An 18642-nucleotide genomic window follows, 5' to 3' on the forward strand; every position below is an offset into this window, starting at 1 on the left:
CCTGTGCAACCTTGGCCTGTCCAGACAGACACCAGGGGTAAATGAGCCCCTCCAGGACACAGACCGAGGTGGGAGGGGGTGCTGGCCCATGGCTGGCTCCGCTGCCCCTGTTCCAAGCAGTCACGGGCCCCCAGGGCTATCAGGGCAGCTCGTGTGTCAGCACCCAACACCCCACTAGCAGAACAGTGTCTTTCCCGTCCCTGGCAATTGGGATGGTAGTGATCCTTCCCCTCTATTCAGCACTGGGGAGGTCACATCTGGAGTCCTGTGTCCACTTGTGGGCCCACACAACAGAAAGGAACTGGACACATCAGAGAGAGTCCAGTGGAGGGCAATGAAAATTGCTGTGGGGCTCGGGGACAGGACTGGTGAGGAGACGTTGAGGGAGTTGGGCTGGCTGAATCTGGAGAAGAGAAGCCTGAGTGGGGATTGAATAGCATCCCCCAGCAGGGAGCAGCCCCAGCCCCAACCCTAGCGCTCAGGGCAGGCTGGGAGCACCCTCACAATATCGCAGGGCTTCATGCCTTCATGCACTATGACCCCCCTCAGGCTGGGTTGGTCAGATCCCACATGCTGGATCAGGGACCCTGGCACACAGGACCAGGCCATCAACACCGGGGCTGTCACTGGCTTTCTTGGCCTTAGCCCGCAGCTTCAGTGCTGGACCAGTACTGCCTGGGCTCGGGGGAGCCCCAGTAGGGTCAGGAGCCCTGGCCTCTGCTTCCTCCCAGCACAGGATTCTCCAGCACTGCTGTGGTGCAGGTGGCCTTAGTGGAGGCCCCTCCAGGCTATGCTCACAGCCCCACAGCCCCATCAGGGCCCCTCTCTTCAGCCTGCCTGGCCCCTACCTATGAGGAAACCCCTCTCTTTCTGTCTCCTTGTGGTCTTGTTGGACAGTGGGGATGGCCATGTGTCTGTGCATGTGGGGAGCAGCAAGGTCCTTCCCCAGGTTCCTCCCAGGAGGCTGCAGCCATGCGGTGGGTGTCGAGCTGAGGCCAAGCGGGATGGGGCAGAGCACCAATGTGGTGCAGAGCCTTTTGTCGTGTGGCAGCACACTAGAGGGCACAACTGTGCTGAGCCACCCACCTCACTGTGCCTGGCCCAACACCATGCTTCAGGAGTTTCTCCTGGGTCACTTACTTCTGGCCATCCCTTCTCCTGGAGACCTTCCACAAGCCTGGGGGAATGCTGCCACCACCCAGGCACTGGTCTCTGTCAGGGCTCTGTGCAGCCCGGGGTACACAGACCCAGCCAGCCTTGGGGGTGCTTTGCCCCCTGGAAGTATTTCTCGGTGCTCCTTGTAGGCTGAAGCCTTCCAGTATATTCTCAGGTTGGAGTGAATTAATTAATAAATGGCCAAGCACTGCTAGAAGTGACATGCCATCTGACCCGTCTTCCCTCAGGCATTCACAGCTAGGCATGCTGAGCAAGATAGCCTTTTATTAATCAGAGAGAGAGAATGGGGGAAGGGAAGAACAAAGAGACTTTTTGCAAAAAACGCTTGGAGCAATACAGAATAAATTGAGCCTTTCATCAAATTTGGGTCCAGGGACCCTTTTTAACACGTCTAAAATCACTTAATCCTAATATGCTGGCCAACACTGGTGACACGTAGGGGGTACACGCAGGTACACGTGCAACCCCTGAGATTGGCTATGAGCCCCCTGGAAATGCCAGCTGTGAAACCGGAAGTGCCACTGAAAGTGCACTACTGGTTTCACTGGTTTCACCATTGGCTCAGCGATCAGCCACTGGGGGACCCAGCCCCCCTTCAGGCATCTGGTGCCCTCCCAGACTTGGGAGGCACCAGTTGCCCATGCTGGCTCCATTTCCAAGTCTACTCACAGTAAAATCATCTAAAACTTCTCTCCAGAGGTGCAAGCTTCTCTGAGTCCCCAAAATGTCTCCAAATGCCTGCTGCAGGAAGAGGAAGAGCAAGCTCCCCCATTTCTTAGGAATTTTTAGAGCCCAGTTCCCTAGGTGACCAGGCTTATTTGCCTAGGTGACCAGGTTGAAACCAGGCAATGTGAACAAACCCAGGTTGCTGGGCTGTCCCAATACAGAGGTGAGGCAGACTGAAGTGGATTTCTTCACAGGGGGCATGGCCTCAGCCTGGACTCTCTGCAGCTCCCATGATTCCCCTGGCAGTAGCAGGACAGTGGTGGCTGCAGCCCCCCTGTAGCCTGGGGGCAGAAGCAGGGGCAGGGGAATGACTGGGGCTGTGTCAGGGGTGACTGTGTTGTGTGGCTCTGAGATCGCACATGGGGTTTCCCTGGGCTTGTTTTCATGGGTCTGACCCTGCCTCAGGCAGGGCTGGGACGGGATGTGACCCCACAGCTCCCTGCCAGCCCCATGGCTCTAGGTGTCTATGACTCTAGCTCCGTGCAGAAAGGGCCTGGCTCAGAGGGAGACCCTACAGCTGCACTGGCTCCCACCACAGTGCATCGGCCGTGCACTTACATCCATCACTGGCCCTGGGCCACAAGCTCCCTGCACCTTCCAAAGGCCCTTTCTGAGGAGGGCATCTGGATCCAGCTGCTGAAAGCTGCTCCCCAGCTGTGTGGACACCTCCAATGCATCTTTCCTGCAGAGCCCACCCATGCAGCCAGATTGAATGCAGTCCAGAGAGCAGCCCTGAAGGACCTGATGCAGGACACTGTGTGGGAGCTGGAAAGGAGGGCTGAAGTGTGGCTGGAGCCATGATACTCCAGGAAGAGCCCCATAGGGAAGGGGCTTCACTAGGAAGCAAGTTTCGATTGCAGCCAAGTCAGTTTATCACAGAATCATAGACAATGAGGGCTGGAAGGGACCTCAGGAGGTCACATCTAGTCCAACCCCTGTTCAGAGCAGGACCAGCCCCAACTACATCATCGCGGCCAAGGCTTTGTCTACCCAGGCCTTAAAAACCTCCAAGGATGGAGACTCCACCACCCCTCTGAGGAGCTGGTTCCAGTGCTTTACTACCCTCCTTGTGAGAGAGTTTTTCCGAATACCCAACCTCAACTTCCCTTGCTGCAACTTGAGCCCATTGCTCCTTGTTCTGTCATCTGCCCCCACTGACAACAGTCCAGCTCCATCCTCTTTCAAGGCTCCCTGCAGAGAGCTCAAGGCTGCTATTCAATCCCTCTCGGTCTTCTCTTCTGCAGACTTAATAAGCCCAGTTCCCTCAGCCTGTCTTCACAAGTCCTGTGCCCCAGCCCTTGAAGCATTTTTGCTGCCCTTGGCTGGACTCTCTCCAATGTGTCTGCAAATTGCAACCCCTGCACCTGCCTCGCCTCAGTGGGACGTGGCCTTTTTCTCTCCATCAGCCCCCACTGACCTCTCCCTTCTGGCATCATGACAGGGAAAAGGGCCAGTTGCACAGTGCAAGGGGGCAAAAAGAAGGCACCCGGGGGAGTCATGCACCCAGCTGGGGTCTGCCACGGAGCAGGCGAAGGCAGCATGGGTCCTTCAGGGATGTGACATCTCCTGAGAGGAGATAATTCCAGGAGAAGCCGCACACTGGCTTTGGCCTGGGATGTGCAGTGCCCCTCACTGACATTGCCTGAGAGCAAACAGCAGGATGTGGAGGCCAGCAGTGGAGTGAGGGGCTTTGGTCATTACCACCGAGGTGCTCCTGCCCTATCCTGTCTCGAGGCACAGTGCTAACCCCCATGGAGAGGCCCTTCTTCTGCAAGCTCCCATTCCTGGAGAGGGTCACATTCTCCATAAAGGTGGACACAGACGTTGCCTTTTTTGCTGCCATTTCAGAAGGCCAAATGCACAGATGTCCATACTCCTTGTCCCGCCACAACTGCCCAGAATCTGTGGCTGCAGGAAAGGTGGTCGTAGTTCCTGTTACAGCTGATGTTTTTTTGCTGTCCAGTGTGAGAGCGCGGGCAGCCCAGAGCTAGGCTGGGGTCTTAGGACTTGAGGGGCCTGATCCTGCATGCCCTGGGAATTAAAAATCTAGGCAACTGTGGCATCGATGTCTACACGGTCAGAAGGATTGCGAATTGGCTGAAGGGTCGTACTCAGAGGGTGGTGGTGGACGGGTCATATTCAACCTGGGGGGAAGTGGGCAGCGGAGTCCCCCAGGGCCCGGTCCTTTGGCCCACACTGTTCAATTTCTTTATCAGGAATTTGAACAACGGGGTGAAAAGCAACCTGTTCAAATTTTCTTATGATACCAAAATATGGGGAGAGGTGGGCACGTTAGCAGGGAGGGAAAGACTGCAGCAAGACCTGGATAGGTTGCAGGGGTGGGCTAACAGAAACAGGATGTGTTTCAATACGGACAAGTGCAGGGTGCTGCACTTGGGCAGTAGTAACCGGCAGCACACTTATAAGATGGGAAACTCCCTTCTTGAGAGCACGGAGGCAGAAAGGGATCTTGGAGTCATCATTGACTCCAAGATGAACATGGGCCGACAATGCGAGGTCACAGTCGGCAGGGCTAACCGTACCCTATCGTGCATCCACAGGTGCATCTCGAGCAGGGCCAAGGAGGTGATCCTCCCCCTCTACGTGACACTGGTCAGGCTGCAGCTGGAGTACTGTGTCCAGTTCTGGTCACCCCACTTCAAGAGGGATGTGGACAACATGGAGAGGGTCCAGAGGAGGGCCACCCGCATGATCCTGGGTCAGCAGGGCAGACCCTACAAGGAGAGGCTACGGGACCTGAACCTGTTCAGCCTTCACAAGAGAAGGCTGAGGGGGGACCTTGTGACCGTCTATAAACTCACTAGGGGGGATGAGAAGGGTTTGGGGGAGACCTTGTTTCCCCAGCACCCCCCGGGATAACAAGGAATAACGGCCAGAAGTTGTTGGAGAGTAGGTTTAGATTAGACAGCCGTAGGAACTACTTCACAGTCAGGGCGGCTAGGATCTGGAACTGACTTCCACGGGAAGTGGTGCTGGCTCCTACCCTGGGGGTCTTTAAAAAGTGGCTTGATGCCCACCTGGCTGGGGTCATTTGAGCCCAGTTTTCTCCCTGCCCAGGCAGGGGGTCGGACTTGGAGATCTACAAGGTCCCTTCCGACCCAACTTCTATGACTATGATTGTATAAATTCCCATTCAGGATCAGGCCCCATAAATCCCAGGAGTGCCTGCCTGGCTTTCCTCGCTTAGAAATGCACCTCAGAGATGCCCTGGTGTGGGTCTCTGCGAGCGGAGGAAGCTGGGGTCCCACATGTAACCGTGCCCCAGGGGCTCTCTGAGGCGCATCTCTGTAAGTAGGGAACATGTGGCCCATTGTCCTGCCTCGGTTCCCTGCCCAAGGCGGGACAAGGGGCAATGTATGCTTGATCCCGTGAAGTGGATTAGTTGTTCTGGAAACATCCTGTCATAGTTCGTCTGGCTCATTTGATGATACCTTTTTATAACCTAAGAGAGTCAAGTCAGTATTTTTCCATGAATCGCGATGATAAGCTTCTTGAATGTCCTGGTGGACCAGGACTCACCTCCTAGGCATGACCCTAACCTGGCCCTGATTCCCCATGTGTGGAAACACAGTCCCTCCTCTTGTGCCCAAGCACCTTCTTCAAGGTCCCCCTCACGTCCTGGTTGCGGAGGCTGTAGATGAGAGGGTTCAGCATGGGGGTGATGATGCAGTAGAGCGTGGAGATCAGCGTGTCCACTTCCAGGGAATAGCCGGTGCTGGGCCGGTTGTAGTTCAGGATGGCCATCCCAAAGTAGATGATGACCACGATCAGGTGGGAGGTGCAGGTGGAGAAGGCTTTGCGCCTGCCCATTTTGGAGCGGATGCGGAGGATGGCCGCTAGGATGTAGACGTACGAGATGAGGACGAGCAGAAATGGGCTCAGGCTTACAAAGATGCTGGCAGCATGAAGAGCCATCTCGTTGATGTAGGTGTCACTGCAGGCGATCTTCAGCAGAGGAGGGACGTCGCAGAAGATGTGGTGGATCTGGTTGGCTCCACAGAAGGAGACGTCCGTGGCCAGGGAGGTGTGCATAGTTGAGTTCAGGATGCCCCAGAGCCAGCAGGCCGAGGCCAGTGGGACACACACCTTCTTGCTCATGATGCAAGTGTAGTGCAGGGGTTTGCAGATGGCCGCGTACCGGTCAAAGGCCATGACGGTGAGCAGCGCACACTCTGTTCCTGCGCAGGTCATGAGGAAGAACATCTGTGCCATGCACTCCCGGTAGGAGATGGTCTCTCGCTGGCGTACAAAGTTAACGAGGATCTTGGGCACGGTGACAGAGGAGTAGCTCATGTCCAGGAAGGCGAGGTGGCCAAGGAAGAAGTACATGGGGCTGTGCAGCTGGGGATCCAGCACGATGAGGGTGAGGATCAGGCAGTTCCCCAGCAGGGTGATGAGGTAGATGGCGAGGAAAGCCAGGAAGAGGAAGGCCTGGCTCTGCAGGACGCGGGAGAAGCCCAGGAAGACAAACTCTGTCACTTGCGTCTGGTTCGCCCCGTCCATGGGGCCAGTGGCAGCTACCTGCGGGGAGAGAGACCAGCAGTGAGCGGAGGCAGAGCGTGGGGACAGGAATCCAGCGCAAGATCAGCCCCTTCCCCAGCCCGGCTGGGCCGTGTCACGCCGACGGGCAGGGCCCTTGGTGCTCAGATATATGAATTTCACTCCTCACTCTCCTTGCCATTGTGGGAACTGGCTCTTTGGTCTCACCAAGTAGCTATCTATCACTGGTTCTGTCTTTGCCCAAACTGAACATAATCAGCTTATGGTCAGTGGGCTTGTCTACAAGTGTATTTACTCTGCAGTAATTTACTGCACAGTAAGCAGTTTTGAGGCCTTTCCCAGCTGGCAGCACCACGTCTTCAGTGTCTGCAGGATCATGCACCACAGTACCTGCGCCAGCACCCTGCCCCACGGGCTGGGCTCCGGCCCGCTCAGCCCACATAGTGTTAAGGCAACTACTGGGATGTTAATTGTCTTATGTTGCCTTACACACCCATTGTTACTGCGCAGTAAGGTGTCGACACATGCCTTCTGCGCAGTAACTACTTGGGGGGTATATCTGCGACCTGCATCATGCAGGTAGCAAATTTACTCCCGAGTCCATGTAAGTTGCTATAGTCCGGGCCATCCCAGGCCACGTGCTTTGAGGGGCCTTGCAGAGCCAGGTGGAGCGGTGGAGGCTTTGCGTCCAGCTGATTGCTATCCCCCACTACTAGCATTGGTGGTGGCAGCTTCTTCAGGTCTGGGGCCCAGATTGGAGCGGTGGCAGGGCCCCGCATGGGCTGATTTGCCTCGGGCCCCGCGCCCTGCTCGGGTCAGCTCTTTCCATAGTTCCTGTGCAATATGGATGCGCGTGTATAGACAATGAGCCCTGACTAAACCAGCCCAAACAGGTGTCGGTGCAGCCTACTCATCACCGCCTCCAGGGATGGAGAGGCCACAACTCCCCCGGGCACCTGTCCCGGTGCTCGACCACCCTCAGACGCAGAAACCTCCTCCTCATCTCCAGCCTAAACTCCCCCTGCGGCAAGGTTCGGCTGGAGATGGAGTTTTGACTTTTATCAAATCCCCCCTCAGACTTCTCCTCCCCAGGCTACATCACCCTGGTCCTTGCAGGCTTTCCTCATCGGTCTCGTGTTGCCAGCCCCGACCGTTTTCACGGGGCCCAGGCCGAGCTGCACAAGTGCTGCTAAGCAGAAGGTCCAAAGCCTGTTTCTGAGTAACCGCAATGTAAACTTTTGCGGATGTGACAGTGACTTGGTCAGCAAGTCAAAGAAACCACAAACACAATTAAAACAAAGCACAAGGCCTGAAAGGAGGTAAGAGAAGACCTGATATTAAACAATCCATATAGGTGATATAACAGCTTTATCTTAAAGTCACAGTAGTTAGTAGTGACTGATGCAACCAAAGTCATTAGATGTTATTTTGCTAAGGACCGTGCTGTAGTGCGTCTCTCCAAAACGGTTGTGTCAGCCACCCCTGAGGTTACTGTAAGGCCCCAGATATGTGACATACCAGGGTGAAATCCTGAAATTATAATATTTTTTTATTCGATAATGCTCAATAAAACTAATTTATTAAGGAATTAACTGGGTTCTCATTTGGGGAAATAACTGGGTTCTCGGTTGGAGAAATCAATAGGTTCTCATCTGGAGAAAACGGAAGCATACCTTAGGGTAATATCGACCCTGCTGTTTGCTCTGAGTTTGGGAGGAGACCCATTTTCCCCCTGGTTCGTAAGGCAACGATAGTGCATCTCCCCAGAACGGGTGTGCCAGCAGTCCCTGAGGTCAGGTACGCCTGTGCGAGCAGGCAGCAATCCGATCCGGCTTCGGATCCGGTTGCTTCGGATGGCCACGATCCGATCCGGAGCTCTGGGCTGGGTTTCTGCCTCGATCCGGCCGAAGCTGCTCTGAAGTCGGAGATCCGGCCATAGGATATAATGGGGAATCAATGAAATATCTACAACTTGGTGGTTTTTTGTCTGATTTCAATGAAACTTGCAGGGGTGGTGGCCTCCACTGAGAGCATGAAGTCTGTCAAGTTTCAGGAAGATCGGTGTGGGGGTTTGGGGGGAACTGCACCCCAAATTCTTGAAAGCCAAACTCATGGTCCTAGCAGAGGCTACCACCCCTGCAAGTTTCATCCAAATCAGACAAAACCCAACAAAGTTATAGATATTTCACTGATTCCCCATTATACCTATGGCCGGATCTCCAGAGCGGCTCCGAAGCTTTTCCGAAGCGCTTTGGAAAGCCCAACGAAGCCAGCGCTTCGATCCGGACACGCTGCTTCAGACGCCAAAGTGTCCGAAGCTTTTCCAGATCCGAAGCAGGGTCCAAAGCCTCGCAGGCCCATAAATGTGACAATACTAGGGTGGAATCCTAAAATTATCATATTTATCTACAGACTGTCACCTCGGTCCAAGTCAGGCACCCCTAGTTTGCACAGGAGAAAAACCTGGTCGAAAAACCACCCCGGTGACGGCCCTGTTCTTTGGGTCATGTTGGAAAGGTCCGAGAACAAGGTGTCTTTTCCAAGGATGCACACGCACACGCACGCCCACACACACACACCGCACTTCCACACACTTTGTTGGTAGCATTTTGTTGCCCATGATTAATTGTGTCTGGGAGCTCCTCCCAGTTACCGGGTGGCAAACAGCGACACAACACCTGGATCAGGAGAGCCCTCCAACTGCCTGTGTGTGTCCCCCTTTAAAAGCTGATCTATGACATCGTCCTGATTCATTGGGCCAGTGCTAACCAGTGCTTCCAGTCTCTTTCCTCTCTCTTCCCTCTTGTGACTGGACCTGAGCTTCCAGGATCTGCAGTTTCAGTTTTCATAGATTCATATTCATAGATGTTCGGGTCGGAAGGGACCTCAATAAATCATCGAGTCCGACCCCCTGCATAGGCAGGAAAGAGTGCTGGGTCTAGATGACCCCAGCTACATACTCGTCTAACCTCCTCTTGAAGACCCCCAGGATATTTTCAGTCATGTAGGGGCTGGTTTTAGATTGTCTTCCCACTCTTGGCAATACCAGTCATGATCATATTCCTATTCAGTGTAAGATTGTTCATCAGAAATCCTAGTTTTCTCTGGTTAAAAAAAATCCCCAATTTTTGGATTAAAAAAGTAAATCTACCTCTTTCCATGATTAAAATGAAACACCACTATAAATATATATCTGTATATTAGGGGCGATTCATTTTAATCATGGAAAAATGTGGATTTTGGGTACTTTTTTAAATCTGAAATTGAGGATTTATTTTCAACAGAGAAAACCAGGATCCCTGTTGACCAGGGTCATCGTCCCCGTTCCCTGTGGAAGTGCCGGCAGCCGCTCTTCCCCGTTAGCTGGAAGCCGCTCCTCTAACTGCCTGGTTCGTACTTCACTTGTCCGTGATCCCCCGCTCGTCTGGGGCTTGTCCCGCTGCCCCGAGAGCGGTCCGAGCAGCCCCGCACTGTCTTGCAGGTGGGACTGTATGTTTTCAAGCTTGGCTCTTCATTGAGCTGCCTCTGACTGCCGGAGCTGACGTGTCGGTCAGCAGCTGGGAGATGAACGCCGTCCGTTCAAGCCCGGCCGTCCAGGTGTAAAACCTCTGCCCCTAATTGCTTACATACATCCTCTGGGGCTTTTCACTGTGCTATAACGTCTCGATACTCCTCCTCTAAGGTCTGTACCTTCTCAGGTGTCCCCTTTGCAACCATGTGCAGTCCTTCAAGGAGAGCTGCCTTCTTCCTGAGTTTGCCTAATTTAAAAATCTTTTTAATCCACCCACCCCAGTCTTCACAGAGGGTCCTCCAGGGCTTTGGGGTGTCAAATGTGCCCTGTTTCCATCCTGATCCCCCATCTCAGATAACTCTTGTTTGAGCTGTTCCTCCATTCCCTCGTTATCAGGCAGGGTATTAGTGCTACCCATGCCAGACAACTGACTGGCTGCCAACATCTCACCAAAAAACAAAAAACAAATTGCAAACAAATTGCTGCCGCAGCAGCCTGCGCCCGGGTCGGGTGTCAGTTCAGTTACCCAGATTACAGGTCACCTTGTGAGTAGGCTACAGAGGAAAGAAGCAGAAACAGGTCTACAGCCCAACTAGTACTTGCTTGCACCGTAAAACCTGAGAACACACATTTATCCCAAAGTCTGTCTGTCTGCCCACGACAGCACCGCACAGACTCGCACCTACCCCAGATCAGGCGCCTCGAGGGGTGGGAGGAGGGGGGCACGCAGATTGGCAGCCGGTCCTCTTGAATTTGCTGAGCTCTCCAAATATCCCTCCAGCCCATGCCCAATAGTTATAGGTGGCTGGTTTTAATATTGTAATAAATAATTTCTGACTGGTTTGATTTAAATTCTTTGTTTCACTGAAACTTTTGGAACTGGACTGAACCAGATCTTCTGTGGACTTGGAAGGTGCCAATTATTTGGGATTTCTATCCTGGGGAAAGAGGGAGGGCTTCTTATCGCCTTTCCTTCCCCCCTGTGCCATGTTGGTCCTGTTTCTTCTTCACCTGACTTTATGGTCTGCTCTGACTGTCTGATTTTGTTCTGACAAGTTATCTAAGCATTATAACAAAACTATATCAATGTCCATGGACCTGGGCAGGAGGCAGCGTGCGGGGGCAGAGCTCCCCATGCCCCGCTCAGCCCCGCTCGGCGGCTGGAGAGGTTCCCGGACATCCCGGCAAACGGGGCTCTGGCCCCTCTTCCATGCAGGGAAAGCAGAGTCAGAGCATCCTGCTGGGAAGGTACTCGGGCTGGGACCAGGGCAGCCTCCAAATCCGGGCTCTCTGCCCTGGTGTGACCCAGGGAGAGCGGCACAGAGCCCGTAGGCACCTACCTGTGGCGGGGGGGCAGGCGCCGGGGCCAGGGCTGCTTCAGTGGGGACGAAGGACGGTTTCAGGCCTGGGGCCGGGGCCGGGGCAGTGCTGCGCGGTCCCAGGCAGGAGCGTCTGGACGTGGGCAGTGCGGGGCAGGGGTCCCGGACACCCCCCAGGCGCTGAGCCGCTCCTCTCCGGCTGGCTCTCCGTGCAGCGGGGCTGACAAAGTCACCCCGGCACTGGGGCTGTGGCCGGGGCTCAGCACCGAGGACACTGACTTCCCCAGCTCCCGACAGGAGCAAACCCAGAGAAAGCCCCTCCTGCTCGCTGCACCCCAAGGGCTTCCTTGGCACTGGCTCCAGGGCTGAGTGGGATGGGGGAGCCCAGAGCAGGGCTTTTCTGTCTCCCTGCCTGCGTCCCCAGCGACCAGCCCCTTCCCCAGGGTCCCTGGGGCGTCTCTGGGATGGAGGCTGATGCTGGAGTGGTGTGGAGGGTCCAGGGTTGTGGCCCGGGCCCCGACTCTTGGCCCTGCGCTTACAGCCCGAATGTGGCACGTACCCGTGGGTGACGGCTGGGCAGGTGGCAGAGGGGTGCAGACAGGGCTGTGGGGTTATAAGCATGGGCTGGAGGGTCCTGCGCTATGGCCGTCTGTGTCACGCCAGTCTAGGGTCCCCTGTGCTGGAAGGGGACCAGGGGCCAGAGCTCCTGCCCCACCAGGTCTCCCTTGACCCTGGGCAGGGCTGGCCCATGAGGGGGGAGGGGAATGGGGGCACCATCTGTGGGGGACAAGCTGGATTCTGTTCTGGGGGCTGAAGCCAAAGCAGCCAGTGCTGCGTTTCCTCCTCCCCACGGTCACGCTTGTACAAGACTCGGACAAGCCTCTCCCCGAAGTCTCGTAAAAGGCCGTCCCCCATGCATGCCCAGTGCTGTGGACCCCAGCCACCCCCTACTCTGCAACCCCACAGGTACCCCGCTCTTGCTTGCAGGCAGGAGCAGGTGAGTGCAATGGCCCCTCACTGCCCATGGCCGGGCAGAGACGGGCGCAGGCAGCAGAGCAGAGGGGATGGGGTGGCATGGGCCAGGGGTCCTGGGCCAGGGGAAGGAGATGAAGGGGCTGCTCCGTGCCCAGGGCAGGACAGGGAGATCAAGCCTATCTCTTGTGCATCCCTCTCAACCACCTTTGGTCATGACGGGGCCTCTGCCACTCAGTGCAGCAGCTACGTCCAGGTCTTTGCAGGGTCTTAGCTGGACGCGTAGCACAGCTCTAGCCTGGTGTGACCAAACCCTGATGCCTCCCATGACTTCCACTTCATGATGCAATCAACTAAGTTTAGCACCAAAAAGTTTTGGAGTCAGACCTGAGCACCGCTGACAAACAAGTGTTTAACAGTTCCCCTGGGCCTCGTTTGTGTGTATGAAGAGCAGGCCGGGTAACGAGGCCCCAGAGTGTTTTGTGCTGTTGTCATTAGTGCGAGGCCCATGGGTGCAGGCAGGGCCATCGGGATTGGGACCTAAGCAGCGAAGTGGAGCAGAAAAACTTTGTTTTCCAGTGTGGTGGTTTTGCTCCTAGAGTCCTATATGAACAACACTAATTGGCCCCTGTGCAACCTTGGCCTGTCCAGACAGACACCAGGGGTAAATGAGCCCCTCCAGGACACAGACCGAGGTGGGAGGGGGTGCTGGCCCGTGGCTGGCTCCGCTGCCCCTGTTCCAAGCAGTCACGGGCCCCCAGGGCTATCAGGGCAGCTCGTGTGTCAGCACCCAGCACCCCACTAGCAGAACAGTGTCTTTCCCGCCCCTGGCAATGGGGATGGGGGCCCTGTGATGCCAGACCACTTGCAGGGCATGTCCTGGCCACTAACAACCAGTATGATGAGCACAGGTGCTCTGCCCAGGGCAGGCCAGTCCCAAAAGGGACTTGTGTGCCCAGGAGGAACAAGGTCAATAATGTCAAGTGCAAAGTATTGTCCTTAGCACAGGACAATCCCATGCAGGCTGGGGGTGAGTGGGTGGGCATCAGCTCTGCAGTTAAGGGCCTGGGAGTGAGCGTGGACAAGAAGATGGATAGGAGCTGGGAGTGTGTCCTTGTTGCCAAGAAGGTGAACGGCATCCAGGGCTGCATTGCTGGAGCGGTGCCAGCAGATCGAGGGCAGTGATCCTTCCCCTCTATTCTGCACTGGGGAGGTCACATCTGGAATCCTGTGCCCACTTGTGGGCCCCCGATACAGAAGGGAAGTGGACACATTGGAGAGAGTCCAGCGGAGGGCAATGAAAATTGCTGTGGGGCTGGGGGACAGGACTACCCAGGCCTTAAAAACCTCCAAGGATGGAGACTCCACCACCCCTCTGAGGAGCTGGTTCCAGTGCTTTACTACCATCCTAGTGAGAGAGTTTATCCGAATACCCAACCTCAACTTCCCTTGCTGCAACTTGAGCCCATTGCTCAGGGAAAAGGGCCAGTTGCACAGGGAGGTTTTATTCCTAACGAAGGAAAAACAAAGTTTAAATAGTGAAATAATGGGTTAAAGCTGAGGTTTGAAGCAAGCAAACAAGAATCACTTTTCCTGTGCAGAGAATGAGAAAAGAGGAGTAGTGTCCATGTGCACGATGCAGGGCAGCCATGACTAGGCCTCCTGCATCGAAGACAACCACAAGTTCCCCAACTTCCCTGATGAGGGGTCCCAAGGTGAGGGGGCTGCTTTGGTGCAGGAAGGGAGCGTGGAGCAGGAGGCTCTGGGCCCGGCCTGGCCACATGCTCAGCTCTCAGGTTGCATGCACCATGCATGGGCCATGAGCTGCACTCCCGACGTGCTCCATGTCCTGGGGCTTTCTCCTGAGACACATGGCTGGAGTCGGGCTCAGACCCTCGTTCCTTGCATGTCGATGCCCCTCGTGCTGCAGGAAGCAAAAGGTCATCAGGCAGGATCCCAAGGACTGGGTCCAGCCCGGGAACAGCTGGATCTGCCCTGGCAGTGAAATCCCAGAGCAAGGAGCAGCCCCACTTGGGGCTACGGCCCACGCTCACACTCCGCACCAATCAGTGCCCAGTCTCCAGAGCCCACTGCCCCAACCCTGGAAGATGTTCCCATCTCCTCCAATCAGTGTTGCTCTTCCTTCTGTCACTCACGCTGAGCTCCGCCTTTCATCTCATGGACACCGAGCAGAACTGGCCCAGGTTCCCATCACAACGTGGCTCCAGGACGGTGTGTGCCCGGTGGCTGCCACGAGGCCTGGAGTTCCCCCGGTCCCCGGGGCCCGGCACCTTCCCTACGAGCCCACAGCATGTGCATATGCATGTGCATATGCATGTGCATGTGCAACACACTCCTATGTTCAGGGATGAGGTCACGCTTCTGCATGCCACAGAGTTAACCTCTTCAGAGCTGACACAGACCCTTGTCAGCCACGCTGTGTCCACATCCTTTCTGTAGTGGGGGTGTGGAGAACTCAACCTCCCTGCATGTAGCAGTTGTAGGGCTGCAGCCCAAGGTATACTACACCCCAGAGTGACTACGTGACCAGGTTGCAAACCCACCCCCCCTTCAGCCAGATCCCTTCGTTAAACTTCCTGCCACTGACCCCGAGGGGTGGTCTCAAGGCACTGGTCACTCCTCAAGGTGAGGGCTGACGTTTTTCAAACTGACTGGTTAGCATCAGAGGTGCTCAGAAAATACCAGATTTTCGTCGGGTCCTGGTGATGAGATCAGGAAGGTTATTTAAAGGGTCCCTCCATCTTGGTCGGGGAGACTTCTTTGGAAACACAGAACCAAGCTGAGTCCTTCAGAGCGACTCAATCAGTTTCTGGATGAACAGGTGAGTAACTTACCTGAAATTTAGCCAGTAACTTAGGATTGCGTGTTCTAGACACATCAAAAGGGCCAACAAGTCCACTCAGATTTGCTCAAGTGGGTTTTCTATCAATTTTCCATTTTTGTGTATTCCCTCCTCGCTGTCTCTCTCTCTGATCAATAAAGCTATCTGGTATAGCCTGGCTCACTGTGCGTGTGCTTGAGAAGGGAGAGGCAAGCCTTTTTAGCTCGCTTTTGCTTGGCTGGCTAAGGTGGGCATGGCATTTTACTTTCCTCCTGCACAGGAGGCTGCTTGTGAATGCTTCAGGCTAAAAGGAAGCATCCCAAAGTACCACAGTGGGTTAAGCACCCCCAAACTCCACAGGATCTGTGTACCCCAGGTTGAACAGAGCCCTAACAAAGACCCAGGCCTGGGTGGTGGCAGCGGTTACCCCAGGCTTGGGCTGGCCGGATGTAAGTGCCTCAACGGAGACACCATCAGCATTGGTTTTTGGTGGGATGCAGTGAGGCGGGTGGCTCAGAGCAGGAGTGCTCCCTACTTGCCTGCAACAGGGAATGGGGGTGTAGGGCACTGGGTTGCACGAGCTGGAGGGGATAGGGAGGCAGGGGATGCATTTGTGAGAGCTCTCCTGGGCGGTGCCATGCAGTGCAGTGCAGTGCAGTGCAGTGCGCAGGGCTCCCACTCCAGCTGCCGGCCAGGGGCAGTGGGTGGCAGACAGCTCGGAGCTGGAGATCCACACACTGGGGCAGGAGCCTCTCGGCTGCAGCTTCCACCCCTGCCCGGAGCAGCACAGTGGGGAAGGAGGAGCAGGAGCTGGGGCAGTCGAGCAGCACCCGAGCAGCTGCAGCTGCATGTAGAGCAGCCCTATGGGGAAGCTGTGCATGCTGACCGGGATATGTAGAATATATAGGTATTGAGAATTTATTATCTTATGATGACTGATGTGCTGGTAGGCCTCCACATGGCTTTAAAATGGGAAACATCAGTAAAATGTTGTGTTCAGCTGATAATTATAATGGTGGTGTTTGTTTTTAATGGTGGAAAAACAGAGATTTGCGGTTTTTTAATCAGAGAATATGGGATTTTCCATTAGAGAATATGCACTGATTACACACAGAAAACCAGGATCCCTGGTGATCAGGAATGACTCATGTGGGCTGGTCAACAGCAGGTCATGCCTGAACAGCTGGATTTCCCCCATGACAAGGTGACGGGCTATGTGCACGGGCAGAGTGCAGTGATGCGATGCACCTGGGCTTGAGCAAGGCATTTGAGACTTGGCCATCGATAGTGACATGCTCATGGGGAAGCGAAGGAAATACTGTCTACATCAGTGCTTCCTAAATACTGACAGATTGTGCAGCACCGGTTTAAAATGATACAAGCTTAAGTGTCACCAGCAAATTTTTGTCATATAGAATAAATATAATAAATCTGTTGATGCGTACCATTGACAGGTTGTCTGCATACCATTGGTGGTACCCATATGACAGACTGGGAACCTCTGGTTTAGATGAAACTGCTGTGAGGTGGGCTCACAATGGTAGGTGGCAGGGCTGCAGGAAAGGCCGGGGGGTTGCAGTGAACTGCAGCCAAATAGGAGGCAACACTGTTTTAATTGCCAAAAGCACTAACAGCTGTGGGGAATGCATAACCAGGAGTGCCGTACCCACTGGGACGCAGGGCATTCCCTCCATTCAGTACAGGTGAGGCCTCACCTGCGTCCAGTTTCAGGTACCACATCCTAAGAGAGATGTGGAGAGGCTAATGGAGCGAGCAAAAGAAATGATGAGAGGCCTAGAAATGAAGACACAGGAGGTCAGGTGAGAAGTACTGGGATTATTTAGTCTGGAACAGGGAGCATGGGGGCTTGGACAATAGGCTTCAAATAAAAAGGTTCATTTCTAAAAAGGGTAGAAATCCCTCGCTCCGTAAGTTAAGAGGGGACAGGACAAGACAGGTTAGATGTTGGGGGGAACTTAGGAGCAACAGGTGCCAGCGAGAGGGAGGGTGCACTCACTGAGAGTCCTAAAGTGCAGACTAGACACGTGCATCTGAGCTGGAGTAGACGGGGTGGATCCGCACTGGAGCAGGGCATGGGACTAGATGATCTCTCACGCCCCTTCCAGTGCTACCTTGCTGTGACTCTTTCCCAGAAATGCAAACAGGGACTTTCCCCATCAGCACGTGGCTCAGCCCTTGGTGTCATGCTGGGGCAGAGTCTCCTCCCAGCCCTCACCTTAGTCCACACCTGGCTGTGTGCGTGGGGATGCATTGTCCTTCTTGTGGTGCCCCAGGGCCCTCCTCAGGGCGCCCTTCACGTCCTGGTTGCGGAGGCTGTAGATGAGGGGGTTGAGCATGGGGGTGAGGATGCAGTAGAGCGTGGAGACCAGCGTGTCCACCTCCACAGAGTAGCCAGCGCTGGGCTTGTTGTAGTTCAGGATGGCCGTCCCAAAGTAGATGATGACCACGACCAGGTGTGCAGCACACGTGGAGAAGGCTTTGTGCCTGCCCATGTTGGAGCGGATGCGGAGGATGGCTAGCAGGATGTAGGCGTATGAGATGAGAACAAGCAGAAATGGGATCAATCCCACGAAGACAGTGGCAGCATGAAGAGCCATCTCGTTGATGTAGGTGTCGCTGCAGGCGATCTTCAGCAGAGGAGGGATGTCGCAGAAGATGTGGTGGATCTGGTTGGCTCCACAGAAGGAGACGTTGGTGGTCAGGAAATTGTGGATGGCTGAGTTCAGGATGCCCCAGAGCCAGGACACTGTGGCCAGTGGGACACACACCTTCTTACTCATGATGCGGGTGTAGTGCAGGGGTTTGCAGATGGCCGCGTACCGGTCAAAGGCCATGACGGTGAGCAGTGCACACTCTGTTTCTGCGCAGGTCATGAGGAAGAAAATCTGTGCCAAGCACTCCCGGTAGGAGATGGTGTCCCACTGGTGCCGGAGGTTGACGAGGATCTTGGGCAGCGTGATGGAGGAGTAGCACATGTCCAGGAAGGCGAGGTGGCCGAGGAAGAAGTACATGGGGCTGTGCAGCTGGGGATCCAGCACGATGAGGGTGAGGATCAGGCAGTTCCCAAACAGGGTGATGAGGTAGATGGCAAGGAAGGCCAGGAAGACGAAGGCCTGGCCCTGCAGGATGTGGGAGAAGCCCAGGAAGATGAACTCTGTCACCTGTGTCTGGTTCGCCCCGTCCATGGGGCCAGCGGCAGCTACCTGTGGGGAGAGAGACCAGCAGTGAGCGGAGGCCACAGGCGATGACCTGCTTTGGGGTCTGCGGGTGCTCGACCACCTGGGTGACAGCGATCATCGCCTGCTGGGATTCACCATCCAGCGCAGGGTTTCCAAGCCCTGCAGCAAGGCAGCAGCCCTGGATTTCAGGAGGGCAGATTTCAATGCGGTCTGGAGACTAGTCAGGGAGGTACTGGGGTCTGGGGGTGGGGATTTGGGAGTCCAAGAAGAGTGGTCGTTCCTTAAAGAGTTGTTCCTCCAAGCCTGAAGGGTGAAAGTCCCAACGCGAGTCAAAGGGGACAAGAGTGCTCAAAAGCCCCCATGGCTCACCAAAGG

The 18642-nt window shown here is 55.1% G+C and overlaps 1 protein-coding gene across 1 annotated transcript; it reads right to left on the reverse strand.

Moving 5' to 3' along the window:
- Nucleotides 1-5457: 5457 nt before the first annotated feature.
- Nucleotides 5458-18167, reverse strand: LOC132249837 (olfactory receptor 2D3-like). Its single transcript, XM_059725491.1, has 3 exons — nucleotides 17338-18167; nucleotides 8225-8338; nucleotides 5458-6444 (listed from the first exon to the last, which is right to left on the reverse strand). The coding sequence occupies exons 1-3, from the start codon at nucleotides 18097-18099 to the stop codon at nucleotides 5458-5460; spliced, it is 1863 nt and encodes a 620-aa protein (XP_059581474.1). The 5' UTR covers nucleotides 18100-18167.
- Between the last annotated feature and the right edge of the window lie 475 nt (nucleotides 18168-18642).

This window comes from Alligator mississippiensis, chromosome 4 (assembly GCF_030867095.1).
Source record: "Alligator mississippiensis isolate rAllMis1 chromosome 4, rAllMis1, whole genome shotgun sequence".
In the NCBI taxonomy this organism is placed as follows: domain Eukaryota; kingdom Metazoa; phylum Chordata; order Crocodylia; family Alligatoridae; genus Alligator; species Alligator mississippiensis.